At 40.6% G+C, this 26,946-nt stretch overlaps 1 protein-coding gene across 1 annotated transcript in view; it reads left to right on the forward strand.

Annotated features, from left to right (window-relative positions):
• Positions 1–826: 826 nt before the first annotated feature.
• Positions 827–26,946, forward strand: part of TBC1D30 (TBC1 domain family member 30) — a gene marked incomplete at its 5' end in the record, with an annotated part of 84,337 nt that continues 58,217 nt past the window's right edge. Inside the window, 2 exons of the mRNA XM_082850974.1 lie at positions 827–1,265; positions 6,033–6,197. Of these exons, the coding sequence (XP_082707100.1) occupies positions 827–1,265; positions 6,033–6,197 (604 nt within the window). The remainder of the gene's footprint in view (positions 1,266–6,032; positions 6,198–26,946) is intronic.

The following is a 26,946-nucleotide window of genomic DNA, read 5'->3' on the forward strand; positions in this document are numbered from 1 at the left end:
CTTCCATTGAGGTGCAGGGTAAAGATACATCTCTTAGGAGATCAGGTAAACTTTTGATTTTACTGATAGAATCAGCTGCATCAATTTATTAGTTTTGCCTTCTCATGATACGTATTAAGTCCTCATTCTCTGTTAGGTCTTGCGCCAGGGCATTAGTTGATTTTAATCCAGTACTTGATCTTTCACCGAAGGAAAAAAGTTCACAGCGTTATTAAATCTCAAGTATATGCCAGGTCTTCAGAAAAGTTATTGTCAGAAACTAAACTAAGAAAGCCTTTAAAGGCGCCCAGATCAGGTGGGAAGGTGAGAAGGGCTGGGCATTGTGCCCGGAGTAGGTGAAGGAGGGAGCTCCCGGCCTCGGCCTATTGATGGGCGCTTAGAACCGGCACTATTTCGAGCCGGTGGCTGAATAGGATGCTACAGCTGCCCTCGTTTTGAGTTAATCACGTTCATAAACGTGAAGGTGGCAGCAGCCAGAGCGCCCTTCCCCCTCCGGGCTAAAGGCTTCATCCTGATTCGTTCTGGCCACATCCTGCTCCTGGACGCTCTTCAGAGATCGCTCCCGGGCGTAGGCTGGCCTCACCTGCTGCAGGTGTCCCCGGTTATCGAGCGGCGTGGCCGCCGCCCTATCCTCCCCGCCCGGGGCCGAAGCGCGGCGCCGCGCGTACAGACCCGGGGGGAGGTCGGGCGCTTGGGGTATCCGGAGGCCGCTGGCGCTGCGCCCGGCCCAGGACACCCACGGTGGGGCCGAGGCCGCGCCTCCTCCCGGAACTGGCCGGCGCGGTGTGGCGCCGCGGGAGGAACGGCGGGAGGAGCGGCGGGAGCCATGGAGGTCCTGCCCGCTGGCGGGGGCCGGACGGGGCTCCCGCAGCCTGAGGTGAGGCTGGAGGACGCGGGCCCCATAGCGCCCCTGGTTGTAAACCTGCGAGGGGCGCCCCCGGCGGAGCGAGCGCGGGGCTCCCGGGACTCCTGGGAAGGCGAGGAGGACCCGGAGCCCGGCGAGCCTCGGGGCAGCTGCACGGCGTCCCTGGTGAGCGGGTTGCTCACCGAGCTGTACAGCTGCACGGAGGAGGAGGAGGCGGCCGGCGGGGGCCGCGGGCCCTGGGGCCGCCAGCGGCGCCGAGACAGCCTCGACAGCTCCACGGAGGCCTCGGGCTCCGACGTGTTCGTGGGCGGCCGCGGCGGCGCCGGCGACTCCCGTGTGCTACAGGAGCTGCAGGAGCGGCCGAGCCAGCGGCACCAGATGCAGTACCTGTGGCAGAAAGGTGAGGACCGGGGGAGGGGGTTCCCGGGAGCTTCCCGGAGCCGCGCCCCCGCTGGGACAGTCCGCGCTCTCCGGCTCACCAGCGCTCACCTGTGCTGATGGGCCGTGCGCCCAGATGTTAAGTTTGGGACGTCTCTTTTGACCTGGCACGGCTGGCCACAGTGTCACGGATTCATGACTAAGTTCTTATTGTACCCCCATCCCTTCTCGAGTTGTCGAGTAAAGCATCAGTTATCGGAATGGTACCAACGGGCCTCCCCCCTCACCCCCCGTCCCCCATCCTCCTTGTGTTTGTGGAGGCCCAAGGGGAGAGGCAGTCCAGGTTCTAATATCACCAGAACAGCTGTTAAGACAGGTTTGGAGTTTCCGATTTGTCTATCTGAAGTTATCTAGAGGGCCCTGGGAGAGAATAGAGGCGACTCTTGGGGCTGGTTTAAAAAAAAACCAAAATCCACTTTTAAAAAATTTTATTTTACATCCACCTTCCTTGGCCACACCACTGGGAGAGTGTTTAACTAGTGAGGCAGAATAATTCAGTAATGCAGTTTCTAAGCAGAACGTGTGAAATCCATTTCTCAGAACGTCTGGTTTCAAGAAGCTCACTAGGTGGATTTTTTTTTCCCCCTTGGGTGGAGGATTAGTGGAGGGCCCTAGGGCGTTGTCATTATCACAGCATTTAATGTGAGGTCGATCCCAAAAGGGCCTTGGCTTTGGGGGGAGAGGCTAATTTGGTTTCTTTTGTTATCAGCCTCTGATGCTCTGTCCTAATTGAGATTTTTTTTCCCCTCAACTGTTCATAATAGATTTCCTTTCAGGCACTGACACAGTTATTACAGTTGTCTTTTTGTATAGCTATATCAAGACCTCAATTTACAAAATGAAGTCAGGTGTGGAAAAACATGCTAAGCCACCATAACGTTTCTTGAGTTAATGTCCTTGTGGTAAATTACCAGGAAAGGGAGGAACAAGAATACTATGGATGGGTCTCCTGTCTCCTATTTGTAAAGTCAGTCCAGCTGGTGCGGGGATGGGGGGGTCGGGGGTCGGGGGGGTGGGGGTGGAACCTAACTAGAAAAGGAATAAATTTCCCTGCTTTCTGAAATCTGTGTAAACAGCTTTCAGCTTCCTCTTTTGGCTTCCTGGTGAGGATTTTTTTCCCAGCTGATTGTTACAAATGGCTTCCACCCCCCCACCCCCCCACCCCCCCAACCCCCACCTGGGACTTTAGCTGGAGTTGTGCTGTTTAATTTTATACAATTATTTGGCTCTTCTCAGGGTGTTTATGCCAAGAGTTCTGCAGGGCAATAGTTCTTTCCAACAGAATCAATTTTGAAGACTTATGATTTGGCTTTCTGTTTTTTACAAGGTTATTTACTTTTCATTACGGAGAGAATTTTGTGGATTAGTGATTTCCTTTTGGAAGAGGAAATTTGGCAAGCTAAAGTTTAGGGAAGACGTCACAGTACAGCTTTGGAAATACAGATTTCAAATAAGTGACCACTCTACTAATCATTCATAAGACCTGTAAGAGTCAGTTTTGCCCAAGTCCCAGTCTTTCTGCATGGTTAGCTATCTGCTGATCTCTTCTTTCCTTGTAGTCGACCCTATTAGAATGTACATGATGCCATATTATGATAGTCCTACACACGCAAACACACACATATATCCCTTTTCCTTCATCGATAAACATCATTAGAGTACTAAGAATAAGGAATCAGGTAATGGAAACAGCTGTCTACTTAAATAATTTTACAGCTTAGTAGGTTATTTGATTTTTTTCAGGGTCAAAAAAATATCTCTCCTAACATAATATGTAGTTAAGACTCTCTAATGTAGATAACCTGTGTATTAATTTACTCTTCCCTCTGATACGGATTTTGTTGTAGCACCTATTTAGATATTCAGCATGCGAGCGTTGTTTATTTATGTGAGGCACCAAAATGGTTTCTCAGGAAATCTAGGCACTCTTTTCACTGTTGTCATTAAGGGCGTGAACTTTGGAGTTGGAAAGCTTGAGTTAATATCCTGCCACTGTTCCTTACTAATTGTGTGACCTTGGGCAAGCTCTTTAACCTCTCTGAGTCTCATTTTCCTCACCTACAAATAGGGATAATAATACTACTACTTCATAGGCAGAGAAAAAACAATATTATGTCACTTATATGTGGAATCTAAAAAAATAATACAAATAAATTTATTTATAAAACAGTAACAGATACACACAGAAAACAAACTGATGGTTACCAAAGGGGAAAGGGGGTGGGGAGGGATAAATTAAGAGTATGGGATTAACAGATACGCACTACTATATATAAAATAGATAAACAGCAAGGATTTACTCTATAGCACAGGGAACTATATTCAGTATCTTGTAATAACCTGTAATGGAAAAGAATCTAAAAATATATAACTGAACCACTTTGCTGTATACCTGAAACTAATACAATATTGTATTACAATACAATATAATATTACAATTACAATATTGTAAATCAGCTATACTTCAGTAAAAGAAAATGCTACTACTTCATAGGGCTGTAGTGAGAATTATGTAAGTTAATTGGTGTGAAGTGCTCAATAAATGTTAGATATTGTTTTTATTATTATATACACTGGAATTCCATGAAGAGGAAATCGTTCAGTTTGTCAGTTGATGATCTCATTTTTCCTCATTTATTGAACACTGTGTTAGGAGCTACGGCTGATGCTGTGGGACATAATAAAGATAAAGGAGACCTTATTTCTGTCTTCCAGATATTTATATACCAGCAGATGTTGCTGTAAAAGACATTTTCAAGTTCAACTCTGAAGATTTTTCCTACATTGGACAGTACATATCATTCAGAAAATCATAGAGCTCTAGGTATCTGAAGAGTCACCGAAAATGACTCTTTTGTGGAAGGAAAGTGTAATTTGAATATAAGATGACGATATCCCTATCCCTTTTGTTTCTGTTAATAGAGGGAAAAACTTTAAACATTCGAATTTGTTCTATTTGAAGGAATCTGGGATGGAAGAGTCTCTGGTGTCTTCTTGTTGCTCGATTCCACGTTTAATCAGCCTCAGAACCCAAATGTTTTCAATTAACCTAAGTGTGTTCTTACTTCTTATTATATCTCACCACATTTGAACTCAAGGTGAGAGAAATAGCTGGCTGTTTTTTTCTTCTTAACAGTAATTCCTTATTCTTACTTTAGTGCTCTTTATATTAATGTTTATAAAGGCTATTCACATCTGTTTTTTAGAATAATCTTGTAGAATTTGAGACTTGGAGCACTGCCTTGCCTGAGATCACACAGATAAGTGGATTGATCCAAAGGCAATTCTTTTTAACTCAAGGTCAAATGCATTTTCCATAATGAGGTCAATCCAGTATGATGGCTGTTAAAGCAACCCTCACCCACTTCTCTGACACAGACCCCGACAGTTCACTTCCTGTGATCTCTGGAATGTTTTTCTTACTTTTGCACACTTCTTTTGTTCTCTTCTGATCCTCTCTAGTTTCTCCAAATCCCTTTCAAAATGAGTAGATCCAAACCCCACACAGGACCCCTAATGAGGGCCTAGCCTGTGCCACCCCAAGTGGAAGGCTTTGCCTGCCTGACAGGTCACAGCATGGTGACTAATGAAGTACGACATTAGTCATACTAATATGCAGTATGAGAAACGAAACTCCCCAGTTGTAATGATTATTCATATAGATGTTGTGGTCACTTCTGATTCCCAAGTCCTTTTTTCATTTGTAGAAAAACTGCTGTTGAGAATATTAGTTTTATAGATGCGAACTTTTTTTTTTTTTGGCGAACTGTCTTTTACTTATCTGTTTGAAGGACATATTTTCTACCATATTTGAAAATGAAATGTTGTACTCAATGTCAAGCTATGGGAAGGCTGTATATTTAAAACAAAACCATTATCACTACATTTATCTATATTAGAAAATGTGGTAATATTACTTTGATCATTTACAAAAGTGAGTGCTTTTTTTTTAAAATTTCTTTATTTTATTATTTATTTACTTATTTAGGCTGTGTTGGGTCTTTTGTTGCTGTGCACGGGCTTTCTCTAGTTGCGGTGAGCGGGGGCTACTCTTCGTTGCAGTGCACGGGCTTCTCATTGCGATGGCTTCTCTTGTTGCGGAGCACGGGCTCTAGGTATGCAGGCTTCAGTAGCTGTGGCACACGGGCTCTAGAGCACAGGCTCAGTAGTTGTGGCGTATGGGCTTAGCTGCTCCGCAGCATGTGGGATCTTCCCAGACCAGGGCTTGAACCCGTGTCCCCTGCATTGGCAGGTGGATTCTTAACCAGTGCGCCACCAGGGAAGCCCAAAAGTGAGTGCTTTTAAAAAACATTTGTTATCAGCTGTTAGATTTATCATTGATTTAACAGACTAAAGATTCTTTTTCTATAAGCTTACCGTCTGAGCACTTTAATGATAGAAAAAAATACGTGCCAATTTTAAGGCAATGAAACAAATTTGAAACCGGAGCTGGATATCATAAGAGTCTTTGCTTACATGTTACAAGTAGCCTCAAGAATAAAATTATCTTACAGTCTTTGCATGGACAGGGCAAGAAATATTAATAGATGAGTGACTTATTTCATCAGAATCTTTCAGCTGAATGTTTACATGTAATCCTGGCTGAGAATCCAGGATTACTTGGTTTAAATGGATGTTCCAGAGAGTTGTCTCATGATTGGTATCACATTGGAATTTGTATTCCTCTCAGGGTATTTATTGTTCTATTTTCCGTTTTCTTTACTGATAGACACAAATGAACTGAAGATGATCCTTCGAGAGCTAAAGTACAGGATAGGCATTCAATCGGCGAAGTTACTTCGTCAGCTGAAGCAGAAAGATAGGCTTATGCACAAAGTACAGAGGAACTGCGATGTTGTGACGGCGTGCCTGCAGGCTGTGTCTCAGAAGAGAAGTAAGTGCTGGATTGGGGTAAGCCCTTTTGCCACGTGGGACCGGAATGTTAGTGAAGCCACGTCAGTAGTCATTATGCTTTTGAATATATGTATTGAGAAGTTTTAAATGGAAGTCTATACCTTCAGAACTAAGAACGATGAACAACTCAGACAGCTTCCTATATTTTTCAGTTAAAATGTATATTACGTGTCTGATGTTACAATGTAGTTAGTTTTATTATTGTAGATTTGAGGTAGCACTTCACTTTGACAATGGTTATTTTTGCCTGATGCTACATAATGACTAAAATCTTTATTTTTAAAACAGCAGCAGAGAGACACAACCTAAAAGGCATGTCTCTACTTTCTTATGCTGTGTTGCTCTAATAAGTGAATTAAACAATTGATTTAAAAGAAGGAGACTCTTGGAACAGGATCTTACAACTTGCTCTGAAATCCGAAAAGGACAACATAGTTTAACAAATTAAACCTGTCTCGTGGGTAATCCATTCATAAGTAAGAGATGCATGGTTTATTAACTGAGTTAAAAACAAAATATTAACTTACTAATCCATGTTAGATACTGGATATAAAAGCTTGTGAATTGATTTTTTAATTCTCCATGCAGGAGTTTTATGTTTTATTCTGCTAATGTTTCCCTATTTTTGTTTTTTATTTTTTATTAACATGCAGCGTGGCAGAACAGGTATGGTAAACAGAGGCACGATAATGTGTTTTGACAGAATGCCCGTGGCAGCTTTTTAGGTGCATGTGAAAGTTGCCTTTTCTTTTTCCTTTACCCTGTCACATTTTGTATGTAAGGTGACACTTACTAGAGTTTTTTTTTTTTAATTCCAAATGAAGATGTGTCTGTTTTCATAAAACAATTTTTAGGGCTTGATTAGCTTCAGGTAATAAAATTAATGACTTAAATTCCATTCTTATGTTTGTTATTAAAAGAAAATACTGTTTTCTTCCTCTCCTTTTATTATGCTGTTATTATCCCTTTTATTATCCACTGTTATCCCCAAATTATTATTAAGCTGTTTACTGAGGAAGGTTTCAACCTAATGTGTATTAAACTGAATACTTCTTATTGTTATAATGATGTAATAGTCCATACAAGAAGCAGGAATGTAATTGAGTAGACTGGTTTTGAATAGGGTTTTCTGCAGAGCCAGACACTTGTCTGAAATAGGTAGAGAAGGAGGATAGAGATATATAGATATACGTGTACATATATAGATATACATGTATAGCACATAGTACATGTATATCTATATATGTGTATGTATACAAAAAGTTGTCATGTGTTATAAGTATTTGATATTTTTCCATGGATTCTGGTTGATTTCACTAGCGTCCAGTAAAAATGGTATTATTTTCCCTTTTTATTTTGAAATGTTTTGATTTTGATTTTTCTCTTCTCAACTGTGTTTTCATCTTCCCATCATTATTGTTTGTACCAGAAGTTAAAAGCACAAAGTGGTAAATGCATGGATTTGGATGTGTGGGAAAGTATAAGGGGGGGCGTTGGAGCCAGTGTCAGGAGACAGAGAGGAATGTCAGGCTAGCACAGGATCACAGGCTGGTAAGTACCAGAGACTGATAATCATTTAGAGTTTCACTTTGCTTGACTGATGAAAGGACTGGCTTTTATGTCTTTTTAGAAAAATGTGTCCACATGCCCCCAATTTAATTTGTGGATTTGTGGGTGCAGCATTCCTATGTATTTTAGATTTTTGTCTCTTTAAGTCCAGAGTTTTGCATGTCAGAGAATATGGGGTTAATGGCTCCTTTCCTTGGATTTCAGTTCTCACCTGGGTAATAAGACTCTATTAAATGGAACAGAATTTTTTGTTGAATTAATAACAGTGTATTAGAATTATCATTCTCATCATGTGATAAAGTATTATGATGTAGACATTGTTAGAAATTTGACTAAGTGGTTATTTATCCATTTGAGAACTCCAGAGGTTAGATTTTTTTAAAAAATTAATTTTTGGCTGCATTGGGTCTTCGTTGTTGTGCGCGGGCTTTCTGTAGTTGTGGCGAGCTGGGGCTACTCTTCGATGCGGTGCACGGGCTTCTCATTTTCGTGGCTTCTCTTGTTGCAGAGCACGGGCTCTAGGCACGTGGGCTTCAGCAGTTGTGGCACATGGGCTCAGTAGTTGTGGCTCGCGGGCTCTAGCACGCAGGCTCAGTAGTTGTGGCACGGGCTTAGTTGCTCCACGGCATGTGAGACCTTCCCGGACCAGGTCTCAAACCCGTGTCCCCTGCATTGGCAGGCGGATTCTTAACCACTGCACCACCAGAGAAGCCCCAGAGGTTAGATGTTTAGTGACTAAATGCCTGATTCCAGTACTTACCCATTTGTCCTCTTTCCTCAAAGTCAACTAATAACAAATATGTTTAATTAGATTAGTCACTGAACTTTCAGTTTAGTAGTGACTGTCAGTGATGCATTGCAATACAGCATACGTGTTGAATTGTTTGCATTTAATGTGCAAAAGTCAGATAACCCCTATTTTCCCCTCCATATGGATTCAGTGCTTATGATTCTTTCTATAAGTGACTTTTCCCCTTTTATAACACGCTGTAGAATTAAACACTTTTTTTTTACATATACATGAAATATTTTTATTGTTGTTAGTTTTACAAAAACAGGGTCATATTATAGAATTAAACAATTTTAATCTTTTATTAAAATGGATTATTTCCTGTTGCTACACCGAAGGGGATACATTAATTTTGAAATAAGAATCACAAGTGGATGACGATTCAGAAAGTGTGGATTATGAACCAAAATGACTAGATCATTTCTATTTCTAACACAGGTGATGTAACTGCTTAGACTTTTTGATTTTCTACACCAAGCCTTACGGTAGAATCCCTTTATTTTCAAACGGGTGAGAATAAGAGCAGGATCAATATTTGCCTTATAGCACAGCAGATTTTTCCCCTCGATTTTACCGTTTATCTAAGGGTAACCATAGTATAACCACTTCATTATTAATCTTAAAATGAATAATAAGAATAGTATCAGCAGCTACTCTTCACTAAGTATGTGCTTTATGCGAAAGTGTTGGTTTTATCTCTTATAGCAATTCCAAAAGTATATTGTCTTTAGGCACATTTTATTGGGAAATTGAGATTCAGAAAGTTTAGGTAATTTGCCTAGTGGTTGAGAAGGAATTTGAAGATAGGTATCTCAAAACTTCACTCTTTGGACCGTAAACATAAGAGGGGTCTGCTTTTTCTTAGCAATTAGATCGATACGTCTCTAATACTGGATTACTGTTGGAGCAATAAGAAATTTGTAACATACGAAGGCTATAATACAGAGTTTCAGGTTTATTGGAATATACTGCTTTAGCGCAGTTTGCACGTGAAGTAAATATCTTTTCTTGGCCAGCTGGATTATGGAACAAATGTAGTGTGGTGTGCAGGAAAATCTACCCAAAGGCATTAAGATGATGGGAGGAATAAGGTGAATATTTGGCCGGAAGTTTGATTCTGATGATAAGATTTTTAAGTAGTTTGCTTATCCCGTGGTTTAACTATTTTTCCTGAAAACAGAAGGGAGGCCATCTTAATGATCAGCGTTGCCTAGTTCTACAGTTTTCTGCATTGGTATATTAAATGTTTGTTTTGCTAGTTGAGTTTGTGAAAGGTGTTGTAGATCAAGTGATTGATCTAGATGATTCCAATCTAGTGGTGATTGGAAAACTGTGAAAAGAGAAAAGCATGAAAAAAAACGTGAATGTAAATGGAAGTATTATCTTTATTTTAGCCTGGTCTCTAAGTACAGGAATTTTAGGCAGCTTATAGACTCATTTTGTTAATGTGTCCACCCTGGCATCCTGATAATGTAATTAAATCTTGCTATCATAAATGCCTGGTAGAGACTGATACTTTTGTCAAATAGTGAGTGGCCTTTGTTCTTCTTTTTCTACGGGTCTCTTCTCTACAGTAGTACCTTGTCCTCTGCGGCAGAAGAAGGAATTTGTGTGACGCTGAGTTTGGTATCACTGACATTCAACATTTTCCACTAAGAAACAATTCTCATTGTTTTTTAAAAAATTATAAAAAGTAATGCACCTAACCGGCCATCTACTCCTAGGTATTTACCCAAGAGAATTGGAGATGTATATCCCCACAAAAATGGGTACATGAATGTTCATAGCAGTTTTTTTTAATAATAGCCCAAAAATGGTAACAACCTGAATGTCAACGGATGAATGGATAGACAAATGTGATACATCCATATGATGGAATATTATTCAGCCATAAACAGGAATGAAGTTACTAATTCATGTTACAACATGGATGACCCTTGAAAACATGATGCTAAGCACAAAAGTCCACATACTGTATGATTCTATTTGAAATGTTCAGAATAGACAAATCCATAGAAATAGAAAGTAAATTAGTCATTGCCAGGGCTTGTGGGTAGGGAGAATAGGAAATGACTGCTAACGGCATGGGTTTCTTGCTGGGGTGACGAAAATGTTGTGCTGTCAGATAGTGGTGAGGGTTGCACAATTCTGTGAATATACTAAAAGTCACTAAATTGTACAGTTTAAAAGGGTGAATTTTATGGTATGTGAATAATATCTCAACAGAATGTTAAAATATAATAATAAGGAAACTTTGGAAAATACAGAAGTGTAAAAAGAAGAGGAAAAACCATTTTCTAAAGACAGTCTCTTAATGTTTTTGAATTTTTATGCAAGTGGTTTTTTAATATGAAGTTTTTCTAAGTCGGTGTACTGTATAATATTTCTGTATCCTGCCTTTTTCATGTAACATATTATAAGCTGGTGCCATTGGCATAAATTATCATAGACATAATTTTGAATGATTAATGCACTACTTTTCAGTCTACCATTTTATTTTGTCACCACATTGTAATAGTGACGAATCTCCTTTCAGTTGTGAGTACAGAACACAACTCAAACTGATTTAAGCAATAAAGGAAATTGATGGGCTTACATAATTAAAAGTCCAAGGATGTGCCTTCAGGTGTAGCTAAATCAGGTAAATACAGGTGCTCAGAGAGTATCTTTAAGAATATGACTTCATCTCTTAGCTGTGCTTTCCTCTGTATTGGACAACACCAAAATGGCCAACAGCAGCTCCAAATCAGCAAACGTACCAAAAAGAACATCTTTTTCCGTAGCTCCAGAAAGTCCCATAATTTACTTTCCTTGACCTAGTTGGGTCACGTGCTTACTAAGACTCGACCCTTTTTTTAATATATGTAAGAAGGGGTTAAGGTGATAAGTGCCACGGGGAAAAAAAAACCAACAGGAAAAGGCAGATTTGGAGTGGCCAACAATTGGTGTTTGTGTTGTCAGTCCTTTAAATTTTAACTCTTCTAGTGAGTGTTTTAGTGGCTGCGTGATTTTCATTTTCATTTTGCTGATTACTAACATGGTTCAGCACCTCTTCATGTGTTTACTGACTAATTGTCTCCTAAGAAAAGGATTGTCTCCTTTTTCTTATAGATTTGTAGGAATTCTTTATGTATTCTGAATATGAGTCTTTGTCAGATACATGTGATGCAAATACCTTCTCCCACTTTTTTGGCTTGCATTTTCACTCTCTTAAGAGTGTCATCTAGAGGGCATCTATGAACATTCCATTGGGAGTCATCCTTTCCTATCAGGCATCTCACCTGCTGCTTTGTGTGTTTGGTCAGATTTCTGGCATGTTTCGTTTCCTGTTGTTTAGTAAAGGTGCTGTTCCTGGGATGTACTAAACCAGGTGATTTTTCTTTTTTTTGATTTTTTCCTTTTGATTTAATATACTGAGACAGAAATGGGGCTGTTAAGATCAATTTTAGGAGTGGTGTGTGTATTAAATAGTTATTCATTCTGGAACACAAGGACAGGATTGTAATAAAAGGAGATGGAACAGTTTAAAAAGAAAAAGAGTGTCATTTGATGAACAGGAATTCTTAGTTTTTATGTAGTCCAATTTACTAGTCTTTTAGCTTCTTGCAGGGCCAGCTTCACGGGCATGTGATCTGTGCAGTCACGTGGGGCCCATGCTCATTAGGGCCCTACAATTGGTTTAATGCTCTGCTGTTGCTTTTCTTAGTGATTTTTGAACAAGGGGTTCCACAGGTTAGGTAACCAGTCCTGCCTTTATAGCTGGTGCTTTCTGTTCTCCCATTATATTTTCAGGAAGCTTTATTGTTTTGTTTTCAGATCAAAAGCCACCTAAAATTGATTCATTTTGTTCACATGAAATGAGAAAGGAGTCAAATTTCATTTTTGTCCAGGAAAAAAAAAATTCATTTTTGTCCATGTGGACATCTAATTGACTCAGCACGGTTTAGCAGAGACCATCCTTTTGCCACTGCTCTGTGGTGCGATTTTTATATAAATTTCTATATGTGTGTGGGTCTATTTGGGGTCTCTTATCCTATTTTATTGTTTTATTTGTCTATCCTTGAGCCAATGCAACACTGTCTTAATTACTGCACTGTTTTGGGTTTTTTTTTTTTTTTTGCGGTACGCGGGCCTCTCACTGTTGTGGCCTCTCCCGTGGCGGAGCACAGGCTCCGGACGCGCAGGCTCAGCGGCCATGGCTCACGGGCCTAGCCGCTCCGCGGCATGTGGGATCTTCCCGGACCGGGGCACGAACCCGTGTCCCCTGCATCGGCAGGCGGACTCTCAACCACTGCGCCACCAGGGAAGCCCTAATTACTGTACTTTATAATAACTCTTAGTCTCTGATAGTGTAGGTTCTTACATCTTGTTCTTCTTCAGGACTGTTTTGCTTATTATTGGCTTTTAGGGGAGAATTGACATCTTTACAATGTTGGGTCCTCCAATCCATAACTATGGTATTTAAAATTATTATTCAAATTTATTTGAATAATATTTTACAGTTTTCTATGCAGAAGTCTTACATATCTTTTACCATATTCTTAGGTAATTGAGTTTTCTTGATGCTATTTTAAATTGGTATCTTTTAAGAAATTCATTTTCTATTTGTTTCTAGTACATAGAAGTATGATTGTTATCTGCATATTGGTACTATATCCAGTAATCTTTTTCTTTTCTTGATTCTAATAATTTATCTGTAAAATCATTTGTTTTTTTCTAAGTATATAATCTTTATCATCTGTGAATACTGTCAGTTTTATGGATTTCTTTACCATCCTTTCGTTTATTTTTCTCGTCTTATGTACTGGCTAGGACCTCTGGTTTAATCTTGAATAGAAGTAGTGAAAATAAGATGAGAATTTTTGTCTTGTGTACAACCTCAGAAGGAAAATTTTCTTTTTATCATTTCACCATTAAGTACAATGTTTGCTGAAAGTTTTCTATAGAAATCCTTTATCAAATTAAGAAAATTCTCTTGTCCAATTTGCTAAGATGCTGAATTTTATCACATACTTTATTGCTGTATTGAGATAATATGTTGAATTTTATATTTTTGTTGAATTTTAAAACAACTTTGTATTCTTGAAAAAAATCCTACCTAGGTTATTATATATATATATATACACACACACACACGTATAATATACACACGAATATATACACATAGATACACACACACAATATGTATATGTACATACATATATACATTGCTAGATTTGATTTGCTAATATTTTGTTTATGATTTTTTATGGCTATGTTCATGAGTGAGATTAGCTTATAATTTCCCTTTCTTGTAATGCTCTTGTCAAGTTTTGGGAGTCTCATAAAAGAAGTTACAGAGTACCCTCTTTTTCCATTCTTTGGAAGAGATTGTATAAGACTGGAATTATTTCTTTCATAAAAGTTTGGTAGAATTCACTGGTAAAATATTTGGGCCTGAAGTTTCCTTCATAGGAAGGTTTTAAATTATGACAACTTAAAAAATTATAGGATTATTTGTATTTTCTATCTCTTTTTATATCAGCTTTGGTAAATTACATACAATTTGCCCATTTCACGTAAATTTTCACATTTATAGGCATAAATATTTTAAGAATATTTTTTTGGTTCCTTTAGTGTTCCACAATATTAAAACAATATCACTGATTTAAATAGAAATTCACTTACTATTTAAGATATCTATTATAGAATGCATCACCATAAAGAAGAGTATTCTAGTACATGTATATATATTTAAAAATAAGCAAAATCTATGTATGATATCTACCTATGAAGATTGAGTAATAAATATCACTGGCACATTAGAAGCCCTTGTGTGTTCCTCCCTGGCTGAAATCTCCTTTCTCCCCTGCGTTTGTGTTAATTATTCCCTTGCTTCTCTTTATAGTTTTTCTGCCTCTTGTACATATCCCTAAACAACATATAGTTTTGAAAAGCTGAGTAGCAAGCCCATGCCTAGTTGTGTAGGGAAAGGGTAATGTTGCTGCCTCTGTTAGAGAAAAGTTCTCAAAAGGTAAACCAAACCGTTTCTGGGTCACAGTCTGATGTTGGGTTCCTCAGAGAATTCACAGGAGCCCCTTCTGGGGGAGTCAGAGGGCAGGTCCTGTGGCATCTGCCAGGGCTGTGTTTTGGACTAGTTGATGAATGATCAGCTAAGCTGGAGGAGTGGACTGCTGCTTATTTTTGATTTGAAGCTCGCCAACATGGCCTTGCTCTTTCTCTCAGAAGTAGGTCCAAGCAGAACACTTTTGTGGGCATGGAGGGGAGTGGAGAACAGGCACTTTATCAGCACACTGTGAGATAAACAAGCACAGATGAGAATCTGGACCAGCTCACCTGGGCATTCTCTCTTCGAGTTAGAAAGAGGGTCCAGTAGCAGGAAGCATCTTGTGTTGACTGCAGTCAACACAACTGTTGCCGGTTGTGCCCTGTCTGATGCACACCCATGATCTTGGGATCTCTCTTCACTCTCAGCCTGGAGGCTCTCTTTTTCTCCTGTGTTGGATCTGTTACTTCCTGTGTCCTGTGTTTTCTTTCTTTCTTTCTTTTTTTGGAAATATCATTGCCCATATCTCCTTGAGGAAGGGCGCCTGTGAGGTAAATTTTTGGAAATTGTGCAGGAATGAAAATATCTTTATTATATCCTTGCTTTAATTGGCATTTCTATACCTGTTTTATCGCCTTTATTGTTTTATTGCTTTCATTGTTGGTCTAGAGAAGTCTAGAGTCTTATTCCTTATCCTTTGTACTGGACTGTTTGTTTTTCCTCTTTGAAAGCTTGTGGGATCTTTCTTTGTTCTTGGTCTTCTGGAATTCATGATCATGTTGCTTGGTGTGGGTCTATTTTCACCCACTGTGCCTGGGTCTAGACGGGCTCTTTTGATCAGGCAACTATGTCTTTCAGCTCTGAAAAATTTATGTGAATTAATTCTTTGATGCTTTTCCTCTCTCCTTTTATTTTTTCCTTTTTCCTCTTTCTGGAATTCTATTGTTTGGCTGTCAGAACGTCTGGACTAGTTCTGTAATATTCTTGTCTTATTTTCTATATCTGTTGTTTATTTCCTTGTTTTTGCTTTACTTACTCAGAGATTATCGCAACTTTATTTCCCACTCCTGTTACTGAGACCTTTTTTTTAAGTTGTTAGTTGAATATTTCATGCATATATATGGTATTCTGTTCTTATTTCATAGATGCAGTCTATTTCCTTGTTGCTCTAAGGATATTAATGATAGAGACTAAAACAGACAAACAGAAAATAACAATTTGGAGGAAATAGATTATCCAGGGAGGAAAGAAACCTTCAAAATGCTGTTATAATTCAAGTCTTTCCCCGGATATCCGGTGATCCTTGACTGTCTGCTCATAAGTGTGAGAATCTAAAAGAATGAGTTGAACTCTGAGCTCGCCCAGTAGAGCTTGTGGACTTTGAGCTTTACTGGAGTGTCGTCTGGATGGGCCCTTTCTTATAGGGCCCCCAGTGTCTCCAGGTTTTTCTTGTGGAGCTGGTCAGAGTCCTCAGGGAAGAGTCCTCTGACTTCCTGCCCAGATGGTGAAGGTCTATGGAGCTGAGAGCTGGGTCTCTGCATTCAGTATTCAGTGTGCATATGGTCACTGGATTCCCTCTGTTTTAGGTAAGGTTCCCGCCCTCAGCTGGTTGTCCAGCAACTCTCTGTTTTACCCCTTTTCAGAAATGAAACCTTCAGTCTTTGGCAGGGATGGAAGAGGAGTAATTGTCCAGCCTCATGAAGTAGGGGAGAGGATATAGGGATCCAACTGCTTCTCAACAGCTGTCTCCCAATTCTCCTTATGAAGCCTGGCTGCCTGTCTCTGAGTCTTTTGTGGAATCTGTGGTGTAATAGAGGTTGGATTTCCACTTTCCCGTGCGATTTTGGGATTTGGCTTTCTAGGATCTGCTGAGTCAATTTCTACTTGTCCATATGTTTTTTCATCTTCAAAATTCTATTGCTGTTGTCTCTGATGCTTTTTTTTTTTTTTTTTTTACTTCTTGGTCCTTGTGGGTTATGATAAACAAAAATCTCTTAACTGTATTTTTTAGTGTGATTTTGGTGGGGACCAAAATTCGATGGAATGTTTTTTGAATCTTCCTTCTTAACCCAGATGTATGTATTCCTTTTTCATAAGCTCATTTGTTTTGCTGGATGGAAAGTATTTTTTCAGCTTTATTGAGATATCATTGACATATAAACAAGTTAGCATTTAGATTAAGGTGGATGTGCCTTAACTTTGGAACTTGGTTGCAGAGTTGTGACTTTTGGTATAAATTTGTTAATATTGATAATCGATTTAGGTTTGTTTTGATATATAATTAGCAGCGTGGTCTGCCCTAAAGTAAGACTATGACTAGGTGAAAGAAATTGGATTCTTATTGCTTACAACATATTTTAGCAACAGTTTCCTCTGATTTCCTTTAAACTTTTAGTGTCTTGCAGCTGAGTTTTTTTTTATTTTGTCATAATTTACTTATCCTTACTGCAAATTTGTGAAATATTTGAAAGTACTGTATAGCTTTTGAACCTCTAACTTCCGAGAGATTCTTTTTTTTTTAAATACATTTATTTATTTATTTTTGGCTGCATTGGGTCTTCGTTGCTGCGCACCGGCTTTCTCTAGTTGCGGTGAGTGGGGCTACTCTTTGTTGTAGTGCGGGCTTCTCATTGTGGTGGCTTCTTTTGTTGCGGAGCATGGGTTCTAGGTACACAGGCTTCAGTAGTTGTGGCACGTGGGCTCAGTAGCTGTGGCTTACGGGCTCTAGAGTGCAGGCTCAGTAGTTGTGGCACTTGGGGCTTAGTTGCTCTGCGGCATGTGGGATCTTCCCGGACCAGGGCTGGAACCTGTGTCCCCTGCATTGGCAGGTGGATTCTCAACCACTGCGCCACCAGGGAAGCCCCTGAGAGATTCTTGTGGCTTTGGAAAACAACAAAACAGTAGCTGTTTCTTGTGCACATTACAGAGAGAACTGGTTTTTAGAGAAAAACATCTGAATCTCAAAGTCATAGTAATTTAGAGCTAGAAGAGAACTTAAATCTGATTTCTGTTTACTCCCAACCTTAGGGCTGGGCAAAGTGAGGTGGAAGAGTTAAGAGTGTTGCCGAATATAATCTGCAAAACAAAAAACAAAAAACGAAAAACTGAATCACTATGATGTACACCTAAATCTAACCCAGTATTGTAAATCAACTATACTTGAGTTAAAAACAAAACATTGTGGGAACTCACTCTACTGGTTGGTGACTCAGTCAGGGCTCCCCTGGTTGGTGGTGCCCTTGCTATCAGTTGTGACAAAAGAAAACTGTATATACAGCCAGCAGGGGGAGTTCTCTTTCTCTTTTAAGCTTTCCTAAGAACTGTGTTAAATTTACATTCTCTGTATTGTCACAGCTTGAATCCTGGTTCTGCCACTTCCTCAAGGTGCAGTCTCATGTAAGTTCTTTGACATCCCTGTGCTTCATTTTTCTCATCAGTTAAAAAAGGGACATGGGGGCTTCCCTGGTGGCGCAGTGGTTGAGAGTCCGCCTGCCGATGCAGGGGACACGGGTTCGTGCCCCGGTCCGGGAAGATCCCACCTGCTGCGGAGCGGCTGGGCCCGTGAGCCATGACCGCTGAGCCTGCGCGTCCGGAGCCTGTGCTCCGCAACGGGAGCGGCCACGGCAGTGAGAGGCCCGCGTACTGCAAAAAAAAAAAAAAAAAAAAAAAAAAAAGGGACATGATGATAATACCCATTTCATAGGGTGGTTATGAGAACTGAGTGAAATTATATAAAATGCTTATAGAACAGTGTCTGGCCATATTACTTACTATTATTGCCATTATTTCTGCTGTGGGGAGGTTTAGAGGCTGCCCTTTCTACCAGCATGTGGATACTACCAGCATTTGAAGGCAATTGAGAAGGTTGGAGTTGGGGTTCCTCACATTAAAAAAAGTTGATGGGATGGGATTGTTGGAGGAGGAGATATTAGATGATCATAATTAGGGATTTTAGACTTCTTTAGCTCTTTGGGAAAGGATGGCTTACTATTGTCCAATAACATGCAAGGAGATTGCTCCTCTTTTATGTGATTCAGTTGAAAAGATGATAAGTAAACACATTATATCTGAAAGTAGGCAACTGCCTGTGTGTACAAGGACAGTAGGGTCCAAGGTGAGAATCACCCAAATCCTCCTTGACGCACTTCAAAAAAGAACTAGAACGAGAAGAATGACAGGAATGTGCTACGTAGCTAAGGGTAGGTGGGCTGGGGAAATATTCCAGGCAGAGATAATGGCGCAGAGGCCGCGAGGACATCAGGTACTTAGGATACTTTTAGTAATCTAGTATTTCTGGATATAAAATTAGAGCTAGAGGGAACCTCAGAATTCATCTGGTGTAACTGCCTCTTGAACATAGAACACTAGTGTCTGTGAACTGCCTTCTCAACTAGATTGAAAGCTGTTTGGGGATATGGCTATTTGACAATAGCTACTTGATAAGTGAACATTTAGTACATAATACTAACCGATAATGAGAGTGCAGCCTTATCTCTACGTGAGGATGAAGTGAGTAGGGAAAATTAGATGATATCACTCTCGTTAGAAAGAAAGTTTGAAACTGTATATACCAGGCAGCAGGAAAATAGCAAAGACAGATAATTCAGCTGTGTTGTCTTTATAGAATATGTCCTTAACGGCATTGTAAAATTTACCTACTCAGTTCTAAATATGGATCTGACCTATCTCCCTCCCCAGACTGCAGGAGCTTTTTTTTCCTACCTGCTTCTTGGCATTTCTGTCATGATTTTACTTTCGAGGTCATTGAACAATAATGTAATATTTTTTTCTGGGGAGGGCATGAACAAGTAGATGTTTATAATGGACTCTGTATAGAAATATATTTTAATATCTTATGTTGGAAGAGAATTGTTTCTAATGAATGCTCATCGTTGCCCACGCCTAGTCTTTTAGATGGAGCTCTTTTTCGGTCTCATCCAGTATTGCCTTCTCAACACCATTTGCAAAAAGGAATGTTCCAGGACATGGTTACTAAGGCAACATCAAAGTTTGCTCTTTAGCCCGCAATGTCTTCCATAAGCTTTCTGCTGTGTATGAAAGTTGCTGTAGCTGGGTGTCTTGGTTTTTTTGTGCGTCTAGTTCCTCCAGCTAAAGGTGGAGATCATCTCCTCACATCTTACTGCCACTACCCAGGATTGCCAGCAGAGGGCAGGCTTGCGCCTTTCGCTGATCTGGGACCTGCACTGCCTTCTTCCGGCCCAGTCTGTCGCCTCTGATATCCAGCAGTTTTCTGATTTGTCAGATCACACAGTTTCTAGAATCAGTTATAATATAATTAAAAACTAGTGGAAAAGGGACACAAACGTCATTCTTGTTTTCTCCATACATCTTGATTCTTTGGGGCAGATGTCTTTTAGCCCACGTTGGTGGCCCTCTCTGAGCTTTTCCTGCCCATATTCTCCCAGGATGACGCACGGAAGGTATAAGGGACTCAACCCTCAACGCTTGTAATGTGAGGAGGTTGTGGTCTTCATGTTGTTGTGGCCTCTCCCGTTGCGGAGCACAGGCTCTAGACGCGCAGGCTCAGTGGTCATGGCTCATGGGCCCAGCCGCTCTGCGGCATGTGGGATCTTCACGGACCAGGGCACGAACCTGTGTCCTCTGCATCGGCAGGCGGACTCTCAACCACTGCGCCACCAGGGAAGCCCTGGAGGAGGATTCTTAATAGGTCGTTAAGGAGGCTTCTCAAGTTTGATTCCCACATCGAGGTCCACAATGTTGCAGCGTTCCTACAAAAAGACACAGATTTACATGGAGCTAAAGTCTATACACATCCATATTAATAGATTTTTTTGTTGTTATTCATGGAAAGATGTGATAATAATAATTCTCCTTTTTAGAGGAGGAACTAAATTTGCAAACAGTATTGGGCTGTGAGTTCAGGAGTCCTGGATTCTGTTTTTGATGTTTCTGGATTTTCTGCAAATCATCTTGCTAGCCTTTGTTCACCAGTTTGTAAAAACAATATTCTTCTTGGGGACTTACTGGTGACTTTTCTTCAGGGTGTCTCACTGAAGAAAATACATTTTCTCTTTCAAGTTTTAACCGTTGTATTTGAGAGTGGGGAGGATTCACCCCACATCAGAAAAACATGACAAATTTCCCAGGGAAATGACCATCTCTCTCTGCCCTCCCAGCCTGACCATTAAAAAAAAATTTAGTTGCAATCAATTCAGCCCTTTATATGAGTGAAAGTGAAAGTTGAACAATGAGTAGAAGGTGTCCTCATTATAGTCGTTGCTAATAATTAACCCACCTGTGGGAAGACCAGCGGCATGTGAAATTTGCTCCACTTGTGTCGACCAGTCGCCTTCAGCATCCAGTGGTATCCGTGTCCTTGCCACGGATGGCTGGGACCAGCCTCTCTTAAACTTTCCCATTAAGTTAATGCTCTTTGCACTTGAATTTCAATCTGTGTTTTACTTGAAACCACATCCAGAGGGGTGTCAGTGCTGTGACTCTAGTTAGGGAATGTGAGCCTCAGAATGAGTAAATGACCTGAGTTTTCCCAGTGAATCAACCTAATTCTCCTCTCAATTCATAGAATCATGAAATTTGAGCTCCTTGGGGATCATCTAGTCCAACACACTCATTTTACAGATGAGGAAATTGGAGGCTCAGAAGCGCTAATAAGATGGTTGTAACTACCTCACATCCATTAGGATGGCTGCTATTAAAAAAAAAAACCCCAGAAAATAAGTGTTGGCAAGAATGTGTGAAAAATTGAAACCTGTGTACACTTTTGGAGGGAAAGTAAAATGGTGCTGCTGCTATGGAAAATGGTATGACTGTTCCCCCCCAAATTAAAAATAGAATTACCATGAGATCCAGCGTTCTTCTGGGTATACAGTCGTCTCTAGGTGTCTGCAGCATATGGTTCCAGGACCGGCTGTGGATACCAAAATCCACGGATGCTTAAGTTTCTCTGTATCTACAGGTCCACATCTGTAGAATCGGTCAACTGCAGATCGTGTAGAACTGTAGTATTCATTGAAAAAATCTGTGTATAAGTGGACCAGCACAGTTCAAACCCATGTTGTTCAAGGGTCAACTGTATACCCCAAAGAATTGAAAATAGGGTCTGGAAAAGGTATCTGTACATCCACGTTTATACCAACATTATTCGCAATAGCCAAAAGGTGGAAGCACCCCAAGTGTCTATTGATGGATGAATGGATAAACAAAATGTGGTTTATACATATGGTGGAATCTTTTTTTAAAAATTTATTTATTTTTGGCTGGAGTATAGTTGCTTTACACTGCTGTGTCAGTTTCTCCTGTATAGCAAAGTGAACCAGCCATACGTATACATATATCCCCTCTTTTTTTGGATTTCCTTCCCATTTAGGTCACCATAGAGCACCGAGTAGAGTTCCCTCTGCTGTACCGTAGGTTCTCATTAGTTATCTGTTTTATACATAGTAGTGTATATATGTCAATCCCAATCTCCCAATTCATCCATACGTTTGAGAGTGGTATCCATACATTTGTTCTCTACGTCTGTGTCTGTATTTCTGCTTTGCAAATAAGTACATCTATACCATTTTTCTAGATTCCACATATATGCGTTAATATACATTTTTTTCTCTTTCTGACTTACTTCACTCTGTGTGACAGTCTCTAGGTCCATCCATGTCTCTGCAGATGATACGATTTCATTCCTTTTTATGGCTGAGTAATATTCCTTAGTATATATGTACCACATCTTCTTTATCCATTCCATTCCATGTTGATGGACATTTAGTTTGTTTCCATGTCCTGGCTATTGTAAATAGTGCTGCAGTGAACATTGGTGCGCATGTATCTTTTTGAATTATGCTTTTCTCAGGGTATATGCCCAGGAGTGGGATTGCTGGGTCATATGGTAGTTCTAGTTTTAGATTTTTAAGGAACCTCCATATTGTTCTCCATAGTGGCTGTATCAATTTACATTCCCACCAATAGTGTAAGAGGGTTCCCATTTCTCCACACCCTCTCCAGCATTTCCTGTATGTAGATTTTGTAATGATGGCCATTCTGACTGGTGTGCAGTGATACCTCATTGTAGTTTTGATTTGCATTTCTCTAATGATTAGTGATGTTGAGCATCATTTCATGTGTTTGTTGGCAACCTGTATATCTTCTTTGAAGAAATGTCTATTTAGGTCTTCTGCCCTTTTTTGGATTGGGTTGTTTGTTCTTTTGATATTGAGCTGCATGAGCTGCTTGTATATTTTGGAGATTAATCCCTTGTCAGTTGCTTCGTTTGCAAATACTTTCTCCCATTCTCAGGGTTGTCTTTTCGTCTTGTTTATGGGTTCCTTTGCTGTGCAAAAGCTTTTAAGTTTCATTAGGTCCCATGTGTTTATTTTTGTTTTTATTTTCATTACTCTAGGAGGTGGATCAAAAAAGACCTTGCTGCAATTTATGTCAAAGGGTGTTCTGCCTATGTTTTCCTCTAAGAGTTTTATAGTGTCTGGTCTTACATTTAGGTCTTTAATCCATTTTGAGTTTATTTTTGTGTGTGGTGTTAAGGAGTATTCTAATTTCAGTCTGTTACATGTAACCATCCAGTTTTCCCAGCACCACTTATTGAAGAGACTGTCTTTTCTCCATTGTATATTCTTGACATAGGGTAGAATCTTATTCCTCCTCGAAAAGGAAGGAAATTCTGACATGCTACAACATGGATGAACCTTGAGGACAGTATGCTAAGTGAAATAATCCAGTCACAAAAGGACAGATAGGTACCCCTTATATGAGGCACCTAGAATCGTGAAATTCATAGAGACAGAAAGTAGAATGGTGGTTGCCAGGGGCTTGGAGGAGGGAGGATGGGGAATTGTTTAATGGATGACAGAGTTTCAGTTTGGGAAGATGAAGGGTTCTGGAGATTGGTTGCACGACAGTTCAACGCTACTGGACTACACGCTAAAAATGGTTAAGATGGTAAATTTTATGATACGTGTATTTTACCCCCCCCCCCCCCCCCCCCGCCCCTCACCAAAAGAGCTTGGATAGTTGGTGTTTCATTTACTCTCAACTGTTCTGTGCTTGTCCTAATACGCCATTAATGATATTCTTTCCACAAAATTAACCATGCATCGGACGCTAAAGCATCCTTCCCCCAACCGGTTTGTCACTGCTCAGAAAACTAATTTTCACTGCTGATGTGTGGATGCTGTTTGACTCTCCATCCTCCTCTCTTCAAATCACACCTTCCCACTCCGTGCTCCAGGCAGGATGCATTACAGGTGGTACTTAAAGTTCACCGCATTCTCTCTTGCCACATGCTCTTTGCTTTGGTACTCTTTTCTCGGCTATATGGTAACTTCTACTTTTAGGATTCAGCTGAGGCATCATTCCTTCTGGAAAGTACTTTTGACCCCAGAGTCTGAATTTGGTGCTTCCTCTGGTCAGGCTTGTCCTGGCCACGTGGAATTGTCCTGCTCTGTTTCCCGGTCTGCATCTCACGCCGGACTGTGCCTTACTTACTCGATGTTCCCAGTGTCTAGCACACCGCTTGCACAGGGTAGGGGCTCAAAAACCTTTGCCAGAAGATGAACTGTGTCTTGGAAGATACTGCTGTAAGAGAGACGTATTCAAAACTGCCCAACACCAGTCGCTGATCTGCAACTCTCCGGCTTTTTTTTAAAGTTCATTTTGAATCATTGTGGTAAAATACATGCAACATAAACTTTGCCATCTTAACCATGTTTAAGAGCTTAGTTCATTGGTATTAAGTAGAGTCATATTGCTGTGCAACCGTCACCACCATCCATCTCCAGAAGTCTTCATCTTGCAAAATGGAAACTCTGCACCCCTTCAACAATGACTCCCCATTCCTCTCTCTCCTCAGTCCCTGGCAACCACCATTAGGTATGTGTCCTTTTGTGACGTGCTTATTTCATTCAGCATAATGTCCTCAAGGTTCATCTATGTAGTAGTAGCATGTGTCAGAATTGCCTTCATTTTTAAGGCTGAATAACATGCCACCATATGTATGTACCACATTTATGCATTCATCCATTGATGGACACTTGGGTTGCTTCCACCCCTTGGCTATTGTGAATAATGCTGCTGTGAACATGGGGTAGCTCTGACTTCTTAAGCATGACAGGTCTGTCTTTGTGCCGTCCATACAGCACCACATAAAAAACACACCTTTTAGACCCTGAATTCTTACATCCTCCATCCTGAACCATTTTTCTCCATCCATCTGCTTTCTGTCCTCTTCCAGTCTCCCCAGGGTTGATCTTGTGACTTGTTTTCTTCACTTAGAACTGCGTCTGTGGTTTCAGTCTGGGTTCATACACAACCCCTTGTCTGTGGTTTCGGATCAGTCATGTTACAGGTCCAGTCGGAAGACTTGCTTCTCTACCTCGTGGAGTTTGGGATCTCTTGACAGAATGTCTCCCCCTCCTCCTACCCCTCTACTTTCTGCACCCCACCAGGCTTTTCTCTTCTGCTTTGCCACCTATTCTCATTGGAGAAGGGAGGCTCCACTGGCAGCAGCCCTCCCATGCTCTGTTCGGCGTGAAGCCCCTCTTCCTTACCCTTGGCCCCTACTGCTCCCCCTTCCCCCATTTCCCATGATTGCAAGGCCTTGGAGAAATGAAAAGTGACCTCTTGAACTAAAGACAATTGCAAAATATAGCCACCACTCCCAACAGCCCTTGTTAGTAGATTGGGTGGGAGAGTGGCTAGTTTCACATCTGTCCTGACTGGGGCCATCCTACTTCTCCTCTGTCACGTGCTGTCTGTCCCTGTAGCACTGTCTTTTTTTTTAAAAAAAAATTTTTGTTGGAGTATAGTTGATTTGCAATGTTGTGTTAGTTTCAGGTGTACAGCAAAGTGAATTAGTTATACATATACATACAGCCACTCTTTTTTAGATTATTTCCCCATAAGGGCCATTACACAGTGTTGAGCAGAGTTCCTTGTGCTATACAGCAGGTTCTTATTAGTTATCTATTTTATATATAGTAATGTGGATGGACCTAGAGATTGTCATACTGAGTGAAGTAAGTGAGACACAGAAAGACAAATATCATATGATATCACTTATATGTGGAATCTAAAAAAAGGGTACAAATGAACTTATTTACAAAACAGGAGTAGAGTCATGGATGTAAAAAACAAACTTATGGTTACCAGGGGATAAGGCGGGGAGGGATAAATTGGGGGATTGGGACTGACATATAAGCGCTGTCTTTTCACTCTAAACCTGAACACTTAGGTTGCTTCCATTGGAGTGTGTGTATTTTTTGCAAATTAGTGTTTTTGTTTTATTCAGATATATACCCAGGAGTGGAATTGCTGAGTCATATGGTAGTTCTATTTTTAGTTTTTTGAGAATCCTCCACAGTGGCTGCACCAGCTTCCATTACCACCAACAGTGTACGAGGGTTCCCTTTTCTCCAGATCCTTGCCAACGTTTGTTACTTGTGTTCTTTTTGATGATGGCCATTCTGACCAGTTGTACACCAAATTTTGTAAAGCAACTGTTGGACATACAGCAAGGAAGCATCTGAAGCGTTGACTCACTGCATCAAATCTTTAACATCAGTGAGTGGTTAATGAGAATTTTCTGCTGTCTGTGATATTGTGCAAGAGTTTTCAAACACTTTTTTAAAAAAATTAAAAAATTTTTTTTTATTTTTGCAGTACGCGGGCCTCTCACTGTTGTGGCCTCTCCTGTTGGGGAGCACAGGCTCCAGACACGCAGGCTCAGCGGCCATGGCTCACGGGCCCAGCCGCTCCGCGTCATGTGGGATCTTCCCGGACCGGGGCACGAACCCGCGTCCCCTGCATTGGCAGGCGGACTCTCAACCACTGCGCCACCAGGGAAGCCCTCAAACACATTTTTAAAAGTCTGGGCAACTTAGTTTGAATCATCTTGAATGTTATCCTAACTCTGAGACACAGTGATTGTGACAGCTGGCCCCTGCACAAGAGGGAACACAATGGCACAAAAATTATTTGAGACTGATTACACCCCAAGTCCTCATCATTTAACATTTTCTCTCTTTGGAGAGGGTCTTTGGTTTGTTGCTTTCTCAAATAATGAACCAGCTTCCTGTCTCCTGAAAATTATTTTCAGAGACAGATCATATCTGCAGTCTCTTGGGGGAACTTCAAGGTGGCCCAGATTTTTCCTGGATGAGTTATAGGGTGGGTTGATGCAGAAAGAATTGCCCCATGAGGTCTCCACCAAGCCCCATCTCGCTGTGGGTTCTAATGAACTCCTGCATGCCCTGCCACGTATCCTATAGGACACAGCTGGTCTTCTGTAATCCTTACCTAAGAGCTTCACTCATTTGC

The sequence above is a fragment of the Leucopleurus acutus genome (genome assembly GCF_964270905.1).
Source record: "Leucopleurus acutus genome assembly, chromosome: 11".
Classification (NCBI taxonomy): Eukaryota; Metazoa; Chordata; class Mammalia; order Artiodactyla; family Delphinidae; genus Leucopleurus; species Leucopleurus acutus.